Genomic DNA, 13485 nt, shown 5'->3' with positions numbered 1-13485 from the left:
ATAAAACAATAAAAAAAACTTCATCAGCAACATTTTATATTGGCAAATTTCCAATGAAGTTATTTACATAAAGTTATTGGCAAATAAAAATAGAAAATGACATCATAGTCATGTCTGGCAAATGTCCAACATACATTATCTAAAAACATTTTAGATAAGATAAGGAAAAAAAGCTTCATCAGCAACATTTTATATTGGCAAATTTTCAATGAAGTTATTTACATAAAGTTATTGGCAAATAAAAATAGAAAATGACATCATAGTCATGTCTGGCAAATTTCCAACATATATTATCAACTACTATTCTATACAAAGAAAGATAACTCCAATTGAAAATTAATTGCTTTTGCACAATATAGTGCAATTAGATATTTCTTGCTATTGTGCAATACTGTGCAATTGAAAATTTCTTGCTATGGAATCCTGATTTGGACCAACTCGAAAACTGGGCCCATAATCAAAAATCGAAGTACATGTTTAGATAAAGCATATCAAATAAGCCCAAGAATTTAATTTTTGTTAAAATCAAACTTAGTTAATTTGAAAACTGGACCAAAAATTAAGAATCTACATACACAGTTAGATTTGGCATATCAAAGAACCCATTTATTCAATTTTTGATGAAATCAAACAAAGTTTAATTTTGGACCCCCATTTGGACCAACTTGAAAACTAGGCCAATAATTAAAAATCTAAGTACATTTTTAAATTCAGCATATCAAAGAACCCCAAGGATTCAATTTTTGTTAAAATCAAACTAAGTTTAATTTTGGACCCTTTGGACCTTAATGTAGACCAATTTGAAAACGGGACCAACAATTAAGAATCTACATACATAGTTAGATTCGGCATATCAAAGAACCCCAATTATTCAATTTTTGATGAAATCACACAAAGTTCAATTTTGGACCCTTTGGGCCCCTTATTCCTAAACTGTTGGGACCAAAACTCCCAAAATCAAACCCTACCTTCCTATTATAGTCATAAACCTTGTGTTTAAATTTCATAGATTTCTATTTACTTATACTTAAGTTATGGTGCGAAAACCAAGAATAATGCTTATTTGGGCCCCTTTCTGGCCCCTAATTCCTAAACTGTTGGGACCAAAACTCCAAAAATCAATCCCAACCTTCCTTTTGTGGTCATAAACCTTGTGTTAAAATTTCTATTCTCTTTTACTAAAGTTAGAGTGCGAAAACTAAAAGTATTCGGACGACGACGACGCAAGACGCAAGACGACGCAGGACGACGACGCCAACGTGATAGCAATATACGACGAAAAATTAAAATTTTTGCGGTCGTATAAAAAGGCTGGTGCTCCACGACGCCATGATAAGCTATTTCTTTTCCACATTTGGCACATTTGGCATCCGTCGTGTTGCTGATGGTTATAGTAATAAAATTAGATTACATAAAAACAAAAAACTAGAGGCTCTAAAGAGCTGCATGTGTCGCTCACCTTGGTATATGTTAATATTAAACAAAAGAAGCAGATAGATTCATAACAAAATTGTGCTTTGGTGATGGTGATGTGTTTGTACATCTTACTTTACTGAACATTCTTGCTACTTACAATTATCTCTATCTATAATGAACTTGGCCCAGTAGTTTCAGTTGAAAATGTTAGTAAAAATTTACAAATTTTATGAAAACTGTTAAAAATTTACTATAAAGGACAATAACTCCTTAGGGGGTCAATTGACCATTTCAGTCATGTTGATTTATTTGTAAATCATGTTTTTCTGAACATTATTGCTGTTTACAGGTTATCTCTATCTATAATAGTATTCAAGATAATAACCAAAAACAGCAAAATTTCCTTAAACTTACCAATTTAGGGGCAGCAACCCAACAACGGGTTGTCCGATTCATCTGAAAATTGAAGGGCAGATAGATCTTGACCTGATAAACAATTTTACCCCTGTCAGATTTGCTCTAAATGCTTTGGTTTTTGAGTTATAAGCCAAAAACTGCATTTTACCCCTGTGTTCTATTTTTAGCCATGGCGGCCATCTTGGTTAGATGGCCGGGTCACCGGACATATTTTTGAAACTAAATACCCCAGGAATGATTGTGGCCAAGTTTGGATTAATTTAACCCAGTAGTTTCAGAGGAGAAGATTTTTTGTAAAAGATTACTAAGATTTACGAAAAATGGTTAAAAATGGACTATAAAGGGCAATAACTCCTAAAGGGGTCAACTGACCATTTCGGTCATGATGACTTATTTGTAAATCTTACTTTGCTGAACATTATTGCTGTTTACAGTTTATCTCTATCTATAATAATATTCAAGATAAAAACCCAAAACAGTAAAATTTCCATAAAATTACCAATTCAGGGGCAGCAACCCAACAACTGGTTGTCCGATATATCTGAAAATTTAAGGGCAAATAGATGTTGACCTGATGAACAATTTTACCAACAATAGTTTTGCTATAAATGCTTTGGTTTTTGAGTTATAAGCCAAAAACTGCATTTTACCCCTATGTTATATTTTTAGCCATGGCGGCCATCTTGGTTGGTTGACCAGGTCACCGGACACATTTGTTAAACTAAATATCCAAATGATGATTGTGGCCAAGTTTGGATTAATTTGGTCCAGTAGTTTCAGAGGAGATGATTTTTGTAAAAGATTACTAAGTAAATCTTACTTTGCTGAACAGTATTGCTGTTTACAGTTTATCTCTATCTATAATAGTATTCAAGATAATAAACCAAAACAGTAAAATTTCCTTAAAATTACCAATTTAGGGGCAGCAACCCAACAACGGGTTGTCCGATTAATCTGAAAATTTAAGGGCAGATAGATCTTGACCTGATGAACAATTTAACTCTGTCAGATTTGCTCTTAATGCTTTGGTTTATGAGTTATAAGCCAAAAACTGCAGTTTACTCCTATGTTCTATTTTTAGCCATGGCGGCCATCTTGGTTGGTTGGCCGGGTCACCGGACACATTTGTTAAACTAGATACCCCAATGATGATAGTGGCCAAGTTTGGTTTAATTTGGCCCAGTAGTTTCAGAGGAGAAGATTTTTGTAAAAGTTAACGACGACGACGGACGACAACGGACGACGACGGACGCCGGACCCAAAGTGATGGGAAAAGCTCACTTGGCCCTTCGGGCCAGGTGAGCTAAAAATAAAAACGAATATTTACCTCATCCTCTAAAACTGGAATCTTGAATCTCCGAAAATAATACCATGACGTATGCACTTTATCCAAAGCTAGTTGTCCATATTTATACTCAGCTTCGTATCCAAAAGAATGCAGTCTTTTTTCGGGAGTGAATAAAACACAACTTGGTGCCTTGTATGTGATTAATTTTGCGTTTCCGGATATCCATTCCTTATTAACATGAATACTGTGACGATCCTCGTCCAGATCCTTTGTAATGGCAAACGCATAACCAGAATACGTGGAACCAATATCTACAGACGCGATGATGTCGGGAGTGCCAACATTATCAGGGTCCGATGGCGGGGATTGTTTTGATCTGGATCTACAAAAATATTAAAATGTATTCTCGAAATGGAGTAAAATTAAGACATCAAAAGACAAGTTAAACCGCATCATATTTGGATTTGGATGTGCTCTCACAAGTCAACAAGTTGTGAAACTATTCAGTGTTTCCCCTTCACTTTGGTAATATCTTATTGTTTGAAACCCACAGGCACTTGTTTCTATTTATAGGAAGGTCGACTATCCATATAAATAGAAGCTTCTATTTATATAGATACTCGACCTTCCTATGGATAGAAACTAGTGACTGTGTTTACCCCCACCCCCACCCCACCCCACAAACAAAGAGTTTGGGGAAATACAGGAATAACACTATTCTCCCGTCTGTTTATGCCATGTAAATCCTAGTTTTGTGAACATACTCATGTATAGATATGAGAAGATGTGGTATGAGTCAAGTGCCAATGAGACAATTCTACATCCAAGTCACAATTTATAAAAGTAAACAATTATAGGTCTAAGTACGGTTTTAAACGCGGAACCTTGGCTCACACCGAACAGCAAGCTCAAAGCCCAAAAAATTACTAGTGTAAAACTATTCAAACGGGAAAAACTTCGGTATAATCTATATATAAAAAAAACGAGGAACACTTATGAACCAAATTAACAAACTACTGAACATCAGATTATTGACTTAGGACAGGTGCAAACAGTTACAGCGGGTTTAAACGTTAAATAATCACCCTTATCATAGTTCTAGTTAGTAAAATAATCTATGCCTGCTCCGTTTTCATTGAGTTGATGCACTCGAATGCGCTTTGGGAATGGACCCCAACGACCCTTTTCTATACTCAAGTTGAAGGCCGTACATTGACCTATATATGGTTTACTTTTATAAATTGTTATTTGGATGGAGAGTTGTATCGTTGGCACTCACACCACATCTTTCTATATCTATTTGTTTTTTGTGTTTCAGTAAATATTCCTTGACTATCTATTTTCAGTTATGTATAATGTGTTCTTGTTCTTATATATCTGAATAATTACATTAGATGTATGTTTCATTATAATATTTTATTCTGATTGGCTAACTGCACATCACGTGTTATTCCGTAAGCAGTTGCATTGCTCAATACAACTTTCCACTCATGATAACACGTGCTCCAACAATAAAGTGCACAGGTGAATTAAATAATAAAATATATAAAATTCGTGTTTTCATGATCATAGCTAAAAAAATGTAATTATAAGTATTGAATGCTTCTTTTTGTAACTTTATAGGGTTGTAAAAGCGTTGACCGTGCGTACATTTTTAGAATGAAGCGCTTCCGCGCTTCATACAAAATGTACTTCGGTCAACGCTTTTACACCCCAATAAATTTACAAAAAGAAGCATTCAATTCTTAACCATAGATGTTATACCAACTTATGATCTGACTTTAAAATAATAACGGTTAAATATACTACCGTACCAAACCTAAAAATATAGAAACCTTTTAAAAACTTACCTCATAGAATCCCGAAGAGATGTCCTTGAGAAGCGTTCTTGTCTCATTTCGAATATATTTTGTCATACATTATCTGAAACAACAATTAAAATGCACGTATTGATAATTTGATGCTGTATTGATTATGTAATTCCAGCTGATGCGTCTAAGTTAGCAGATAATGTGCATGGTTATAGGTGAGAATGCACATCTCAATGTTAATTCCATAATCAATTTCAGGAACTGAGAACTGGGTCGTTCTATTGTCTGTCTTCTAGGTCAGTTATTAAAGCTAATACAGACGTTTAAGGTGGTACATAACACTACAGGGAGATAACTGTGTAAAAATCAGCGGAACGTTTTAATCCAATCAATTATTAAGGTTATATTAAGCTTCTCAATGATCGAAATTAGTGTTCGTCAAACTGCTAAGTTTTCTGGTCAAAGGGTCAAAGTAAATATTTTTTCAAAATTATATGAAAATTAATCGAGTCAAATTAATTTTAGTCAAGAGTTTGTTGGGAATTCAACCATATAGCTGAGAGTGAGCTATCGACAAAATTAAAATGATAAAAGAAGTACATGTATTGACCAAAATTTCAAACTAGGAAAAGACTATAAACCTTGAGAAAATCTGAAAGAAATTAATGCTCGACTATATCTAACAACGGATAGAATGAACAATAACTGTAAAAAAATCGATTACGTAAGGAATGTATATCTTATTGTGCGTACAAAATCACAATTGTGCGTACAAAATCACAAGGAAAAAACTGAAATATTGTTCCCAAAGAATACACAAAATGATGTATCTGCATTCATCCAGGGACTTTCTATATAAGTCCCTGATTCATCTATACTTCAGTTGTTGTCGTTTGATTTCCTATTTGTTTTTCGTTCATTATTTTGTACATAAATCAGGCCGTAAGTTTTCTCGTTTGAATTGTTTACATTTGTCAATTCAACGCCTTTTATAGTTGATTATGCAGTATGGGTTTTATTCATTGTTGAAGCTCGTACGATGGCATATAGTAATATGTATGTTATACATGTATTAGCCACTGGACCTTAATAAGTCATATTACAAAAAATCCTGTTAATAATTTAATAGTTTTCAATTAAAAATGTCAACTTAATCAGAATAATTTATTATAGTGTCACATTTCTTATTCGCCCTTACATGTCCCCATGGAATAAACATAATTCGACTAAACAATAAAACAATAAATTTTCAATTAGATATACTACATTAGTTTTTGACAATAAGAAAACACAACACGTAGCTGCCAGTAATGAATTAACGATTCCATTGGAGTTTGAAAAGAAATATTGTTAAATTCCCCAATTGATAATTGAAAATGGAATCCGGTAAAACAGTCACGAAGTGAATAAATAAGTGTTATTGACAGGTGTGGTTGATTATGTTTATATTGCATTAAAAGCGCCCTTGGAAACCGGAATAAATAGCTTTGCATATAATACAATGTCATTACTGAAACTTTTATACATTTATACAATGCATTATCTCACTGTATCCATGCAATCATATCTAACTTCCAGTCTGAGAGATTGGTATCTTTTTCATTTATAAAAGAAGGTGTATTGAAAGGTCAAAATTAAGTGATATGAATAAAAGTAGATCATATAGGTTTTTTTTTTACCGAACTCGTAACCGAATGAAAATCAGCAAAAACTGATTAAACCAAACGCTGACTGGTCGACTATATCAACCAATAGAATTACTAGAAACAACTGTAATATTCCATACTTGGTACAAGCACTTTCTGTAGTAAGGGAGCTATCATTTGATTTTTATGGGGGGGGGGACTAGGATGACCTTTGAAAAAAATAGGCAGGACAGGAGTTTTGAGTAAAAAAAAGAGGCAGGATGAGACACTGGCAAACAAAAAAGTCAGGACTACAATTTAGGTAATAGAAAGTCAGGATAAACTAAAAAAAAAAAAAAAAGCAGGACCGAACAGAGTGAAAAATAAAAAGGCAGGACAGAGATTACAGCTAAAAAAAAAATGCAGGACAAAATTTTTCATCCTAGCCCCCCATAAAAATCAAATGGTAGCTCCCTAAATGGCGAGTGAAACCTGGTTTTAGAGCTAGCCAAACCCCCCATTTGTATGTCAAATGTATATAGTTCTGCTAATTAGATTACCGAGCTCCGGATCCATGGTAAATTAAAAAAGAGGGAAGTCCTAAAACTTGACGAAATCGAGACCACCTATCCTATTGTATCCGCCGTACTGGAAGTTGGCATTCTTAGTGTGTGTGAACCCAACGATGCAAATAAAAAATATCTGAAGGGAACAATGTTTTCCACAATGTTCATGTATCTTTATAACTCATGTCATCCTCTTAATCGCCCTTAGTTAAAACAAAAAATGTTAATGGGTTAGGCAGAACTTGAAAAAATCCAAGAAGATCTTCCATTAACAGTTTTGTTTGGTGTTGGTGCGAGGACTTTGGAAGTCTGTAATAAAGTTTTTCAAAATTTGATTGATTCACAACTTTTATAGACTTTCAATGATTTAAAGCTTGATTATTATATAGATATCCCTCTATTGTAGAATAAGAGAGTTGGAGAATACTAAATGAATAGTTCTAACACGAGCTGATTGTCATGGCAAAAAATCCGACAAACGAAATAAAAAACCCAACATTTTAAAAAATAGAAAACACAAAATAGAAAACGAAGGACTGATCAAAGGACCCAAAAGAGTGAGCAGATCCTGCCCACATTTGGAAACTACTGTTGATCTCAACATGTCTATAAGTTATTGATTTCAATTAGGTTTTGTCTCAAAAACCAGTCTCATACAGCTTTGATCGACAGAGGCCACAGTTCCCGACATCAAATCATATATTTGTCTAAAATATTTCATCAGCTTACTCGAAAATATTTGAATTTAGAGTTCAAACAAATTGGAAGAAAAATACATTATTTCCGATCCTGTCTTTTTTCGAAAAAGGAGACTTACTGATTGTTTATTATTTAACGTCCAGTGGCAAGTATAGAAATAAGAAGATGTGGCACGACTGCTAAGTAGACCACTATCAACCAGAGACCACATGATGTAGAAGATGCAAGTACAAGCCACAATACAGCCTTCAAAAATGAGCCAAACCTATACCGTATAGAAAACTATAAAGTCCTCCGGGTCAGGCACGATTTTCTTGCTGTGTTGAAGACCCATTAGTGTAACTGGACTGTTTTCAGCTCTTTGTCCATGTTGTTGTCTCTTTGACACACATCCCATTTCCATTCTTAATTTCAAAATGACATGAAGTGAAATCAATTCAAAGGAATTGCTACATTGAAGACCCATTGGTGGCCTTCGGCTGTTGTCTGCTCTTCGGTCGGGTTGTTGTCGCTTTGACACATTCCCCATTTCCATTCTCAATTATAAATGAAAGTGCATTTCATGTATTTAGGACTGGAACGAATTAACAATTCAATGAATTTTATATATAAAAAAAAGTAAAAGCACCGTTTGAAAAGTAACAAGCGACTCTATATACATCATATTCGAAAAAGACAACTCTGTATAACATAAAAGTTCAAACTTCAATACTGTAAAGGCATTCGTCTCAACTCGGCCGATTCCGTACCCCCATCTAAGGATATAAAAGGAGAGTAGCGGATTCTACCGAGGATTGCCGAATGTTGATTCTCTCATTCTCCTCAACTCGGCCGATTCCGTACCCTCATCTGAGGATATAAAAGCAGAGTAGCGGATTCTACCGAGGATTGCCGAATGACTGTAAAGGAAGAGTCAGCCGGATACACCATATACTCTATACAGACTTATTTTACCACAATCTGACTCACCAACTACCAGTCATTTGTAAGTTGTAAGTAAGTAAGTTTATTCCGATAACCTATGTGAATACAATGGTATACAGAAAATAATAGAAACAAAGTTACCCTCTGTCACAACAATGGTGAAACATGAGGTTTACATAGGAATATTTAAATATGTACCGGATTGTCTTTAAAATATAAAAGTTTGATAGCAAAGTGTTAATTGACGAAATAATGTTCCCTTTTCACAGTTGATAGTGGTATAATTGGTAATCGCGCCACATCTTTTTATTTCTATATTTGCCACTGGACGTTAAATAATAAGCAATCAATTATTCTCCCTTTTCGAAAAGAGACAGAATTTTGTGGATTTTGAAAGTAATAAAAATCATGATAATAAGCACATGCTGATATATCAACATGAATGATAATATTCCCAAAACCACACGAATTGTAAACATTATAGATTTATAAGTCAGCCAGACAAACTATGAGCCAAATTTGGAACTGTAAGATGGATAAATGGACAAGGATAAAATAATGCCTACATTTAATGTCGCGAAAACATAAAAAATTACCCAAAACAAAACCTTCATTTTGTTTGCACATATATTTAGTTGAAACTCACTTGATATCCCTACTATAAATTATAAATTACAAATAAAGTCAATGGTTTATAATCTAAAACTTTTTAAATTATGTATACAGTTTGTTCATATATCAAGGCCCTGCTATTTTGCTATAATTGGCTTAGTGCCGATCAGATGAGTGAATCCATTTGCAAGTAATTTTTTGTCAAGCCTGCAACTTTTGTTGAAGAAAGCTCGACATAGGGATAGTGATTCGGCGGCGGCGGCGGCGGCGGCGGCGGCGTTAGCTAACTTCTTAAAAGCTTTATATTTTAGAAGGTGGAAGACCTGGATGCTTCATACTTTGTATATAGATGCCTTATGTTACGAAGTTTCCGTCAGTCACATGTCCAATGTCCTTGACCTCATTTTCATGGTTCAGTGACCACTTGAAAAAAAAGTTCAAATTTTTTGTAATGTTGAATTCTCTCTTATTATAAGTAATAGGATAACTATATTTTATATGTGCGTACCTTGCAAGGTCCTCATGTCTGTCAGACAATTTTCACTTGACCTCGACCTCATTTCATGGATCAGTGAACAAGGTTAAGTTTTGGTGGTCCATATCTCAGATACTATAAGCAATAGGGCTAGTATATTCGGTGTATGGAAGGACTGTAAGGTGTACATGTCCAACTGGCAGGTGTCATCTGACCTTGACCTCATTTTCATAGTTCAGTGGTTATAGTTAAATTTTTGTGTTTTGGTCTGTTGTTCTCATACTATATGCAATATGTCTACTATATTTGTTGTATGGAATGATTGTAAGGTGTACATGTCTAGCGGGCAGATGTCATGTGACCTTGACCTCATTTTCATGGTTCAGTGGTCAAAGTTAAGTTTTTGAGTTTTGGTCTTTTTATCTAATACTATATGCCATAGGTCAACTATATTTGGTGTATGGAAATATTTTATGATCTTTATGTCAGTCGCGCAGGTTTTATCTGACCGTGACCTCATTTTCACGGTTCATTGCACAGTGGTAAGTTTTTGTATTTTGGTCTATTTTTTTTAAACTATAAGTAATAGGTCAACTATATATATATGTTGTATAGAAGCATTGTTAGCTGTACATGTCTGCCTGGCATAGTTCATCTGACCTTGACCTCATTTTCAAGGTTCATTGGTCTTTGTTTAGTTATCTTGGTTAAGTTTATGTGACAGTTGTTATAAAGCTTAGCTTTATACTTAGGACTATCAACATAATATCAATGATTAGTATAGAAGGCGAGACATTTCAGCGTGTGCACTCTTGTTGTAATATTCGCGACAATTTTTATCACGTTAATTTTCTACTCGCGAAAGTTTCGATAAATAAATAGCGAAAACAAGTTGATGTACATGTTTAACTTTCCTCTACCAAACTGTAGGCCATTCAACAACATTCAGCGGCAAAATAAATGCATATGCTGCAAGGAGAAATATCCGGGTACGGGATATCTCTGTGTGTTGAAGACCTATTGGTGGGTGGCATTGGGCTGTTTTCTGCTCGTTGATTGGGTTCGAATTCTTGTCTCTTTGACACATTCCCCATTTCTATTCTCAATTTAATGTGATATTTAATACCACCCACCCCCTTTTTTTGCATTGAAAGAGATTGAAATCGAGTCGGAACATCATTACCACATATATAAAAATAGTAAGATTTGATGTGGTATTATTGACAATGAGACAACCATCAATCACAGATTAATGAAGTGGATGTATTAAAACAATTATAAGGAATCGTACGGCCTTCAGCAATGAAAAAAACTTATACCGTATAATCGGATATAAAAGGCCACAAAAAAAAGATATTAATCAATTCAATTGAGAAAATTAATAGCCTAATTTATATTCAAACAATTAATGAAAAACAAATATCACAGACTGGAACCAACGACAACCACTAAACTACAGGCTCATGACTTTGAGCAGGCACCTTATAATGTGGCGAGGTTAAACATGTATCGTGCACTTGGCTGGGGGACTATGGTAAGCGCAAGTAACGAGAGAAGAATAAACTGTACGTTGTTCAAATCAATTTTTATTACATCTCCATGCTACTCAACTGCACTGCACGACAACTCAACGTAATCATAATAGCTAAAACATGTTCCACGTTTTCTGACATATTAGTATAAATTGTGTATGGCAGTCCCGATAACAAGAAGATCCAAAATAGGAATATAACACATGTTTGTCAGCGCAACCCCAACCCCCTCCCTATAATCTGGCACAGCGGTGTAACAGCACAACGAAGGAATTAACTATAAGAATCATTAAAATAATACCAGCTCTGAAATCTTGGTTTTAAACCGGCTGGCGTAACAACCACGACCTACAGCGAAACTACCGCGATGCGATCAGGTTTTCGTTTAAGGTTTTCGCTTAATTCCGACTATAAACTTCCTCGTATTGCAATTGTTTCACATTTTGTAACAATTGTATCTTCTATATGTGTAGCTTGTTGTATGGTATGGGATTTGCTTAGTGTCAAAAGCTGTGACGTGAACTGTTTAGTTCTTCACTAGTTTGTCCATTAGTTTGTGTTTCCAATTGATAGTTTCTCAAATACTATCCCACAAAATATCGTTCACATATCATTTTTCTATATCTTTATATTTATCGCAATCTAAAACATTCTTAATTCCAGATAAGTAATCAATTCCAGATAAGTAATCAATTATAATTGTTTAAAATAGGTTTATAAATGTATAGAATGCACGTAAATTATTCCGCACAACAAGAAATTCGTGACAGCTAAAATATCAATATAAGTGGTTAGCAAGAAAATAGTATAACGTATATTTCAGTAAAGAAAACCTTCAACCTTAGTCTACAAAATCTCAATAATTGGGTCAAATTAAAATAAAAAGAAATTGACAAATTATTTCAATATGTAATATCTGACCTTAATTCCGTTGATAATTACTCCTTATATGTATAAACCCTTGTTCCGTACTGGAATAGGATTAGAACCTTGTGACTAAACTGTCTCCAATATCCGGATAAAAGCTACTAAGCCTATCAGCAATTAACTAGCACCATGTGTGGTGTACCATTTCACAAATTACCTTAATTATTTCCAGTAAATTCTAAAAATTAAATCATTAAATGTTCAATACTAATATTCCATCAGTAATTATTATGAAAAGTCCCAGCAACAGAAATCGATAATGTAATATACATGTGGCTGTCCACGTGGTATTGACACGGGGTTACCTGGAAACAAACAATAGGAGATGATGCTATAAACATTAACAAATCTATTTCATCTCTTAAATCAATGTCATCAACATATCGTCGCATAAATCTACAGTGTATGTCCGTGCAACGCTTTGAGAACCGCGCATCGGCCACCTAAAATCTTAACGTAGAAACATACCATAGGAGATCATGCTATGAACATTAACAAATCTATTTCATCTCTTTAAATCAATGTCATCAACATATCGTCGCATAAATCTACAGTATAGGTGTCGTGCAACGCTACACAGTTCAACCGCGAATCTGACACCTAAAAACTTCGCGTTTCCGGATTCTATACCAGAAATTAATTTTTTCAACAAATCTATTTCATCTCATAAATCAATGTCATCAACATATCGTCGCATAAATCTACAGTGTAGGTACCGTGCAACGATACACAAACCGCGTATCCACCACCTATAAAAACTGCACTGGAAACAAACAATAGAGGATGATGCTATAAACATTCAGAAATCTATTTCATCTCTTAAATCAATGTCCTCAACATATCGTCGCATAAATCTACAGTTTAGGTACCGCGCAACACTTCATAAAGCGCGTATCCGCCACCTAAAAACTTCGCATTTCCGGTATACCAGATATATATTTTTTTCAGCAAATCTATTTCATCTCTTAAATCAATGTCATCAACTTATCGTCGCATAAATCTATAGTGTTGGTGGCATGCAACGCTTCACACACCGCGTATCAGCGCCAATTTAAAACTATTCATAGTTTCATAGTTTATTAAAGAAAACTCAGCCGCAGAAGACTGCGTAAAAAAAGCATATTATACACAATACTATTTACAACATAGTTCATAATACAAACCGTATGCATTTTTAAATTATACATCTTCAG

At 34.4% G+C, this 13485-nt stretch overlaps 1 protein-coding gene across 3 annotated transcripts in view; it reads right to left on the bottom strand.

Annotated features, from left to right (window-relative positions):
* LOC143042860 (heat shock 70 kDa protein 12B-like) overlaps positions 1–12609 on the bottom strand; it is a 29134-nt gene extending 16525 nt beyond the window's left edge. Inside the window, exons 1-3 of one of the 3 annotated variants that reach the window (XM_076215342.1) lie at positions 12450–12609; positions 4972–5044; positions 3161–3503 (exon numbers count right to left, since the gene is read on the bottom strand). In XM_076215342.1, the coding sequence (XP_076071457.1) occupies positions 3161–3503; positions 4972–5018 (390 nt within the window). In that variant the 5' untranslated portion in view covers positions 5019–5044; positions 12450–12609. Of the gene's footprint in view, positions 1–3160; positions 3504–4971; positions 5045–12286 lie in introns of all 3 variants that reach the window. The other 2 variants (XM_076215343.1, XM_076215341.1) reach the window with 2 other exon arrangements.
* Positions 12610–13485: the final 876 nt, after the last annotated feature.

Source organism: Mytilus galloprovincialis, chromosome 8, assembly GCF_965363235.1.
Source record: "Mytilus galloprovincialis chromosome 8, xbMytGall1.hap1.1, whole genome shotgun sequence".
NCBI classification, from domain to species: Eukaryota; Metazoa; Mollusca; class Bivalvia; order Mytilida; family Mytilidae; genus Mytilus; species Mytilus galloprovincialis.
The sequence above is the reverse complement of the archived record's forward strand: the minus strand, read 5'-3'. Positions and strand labels throughout refer to the sequence as shown.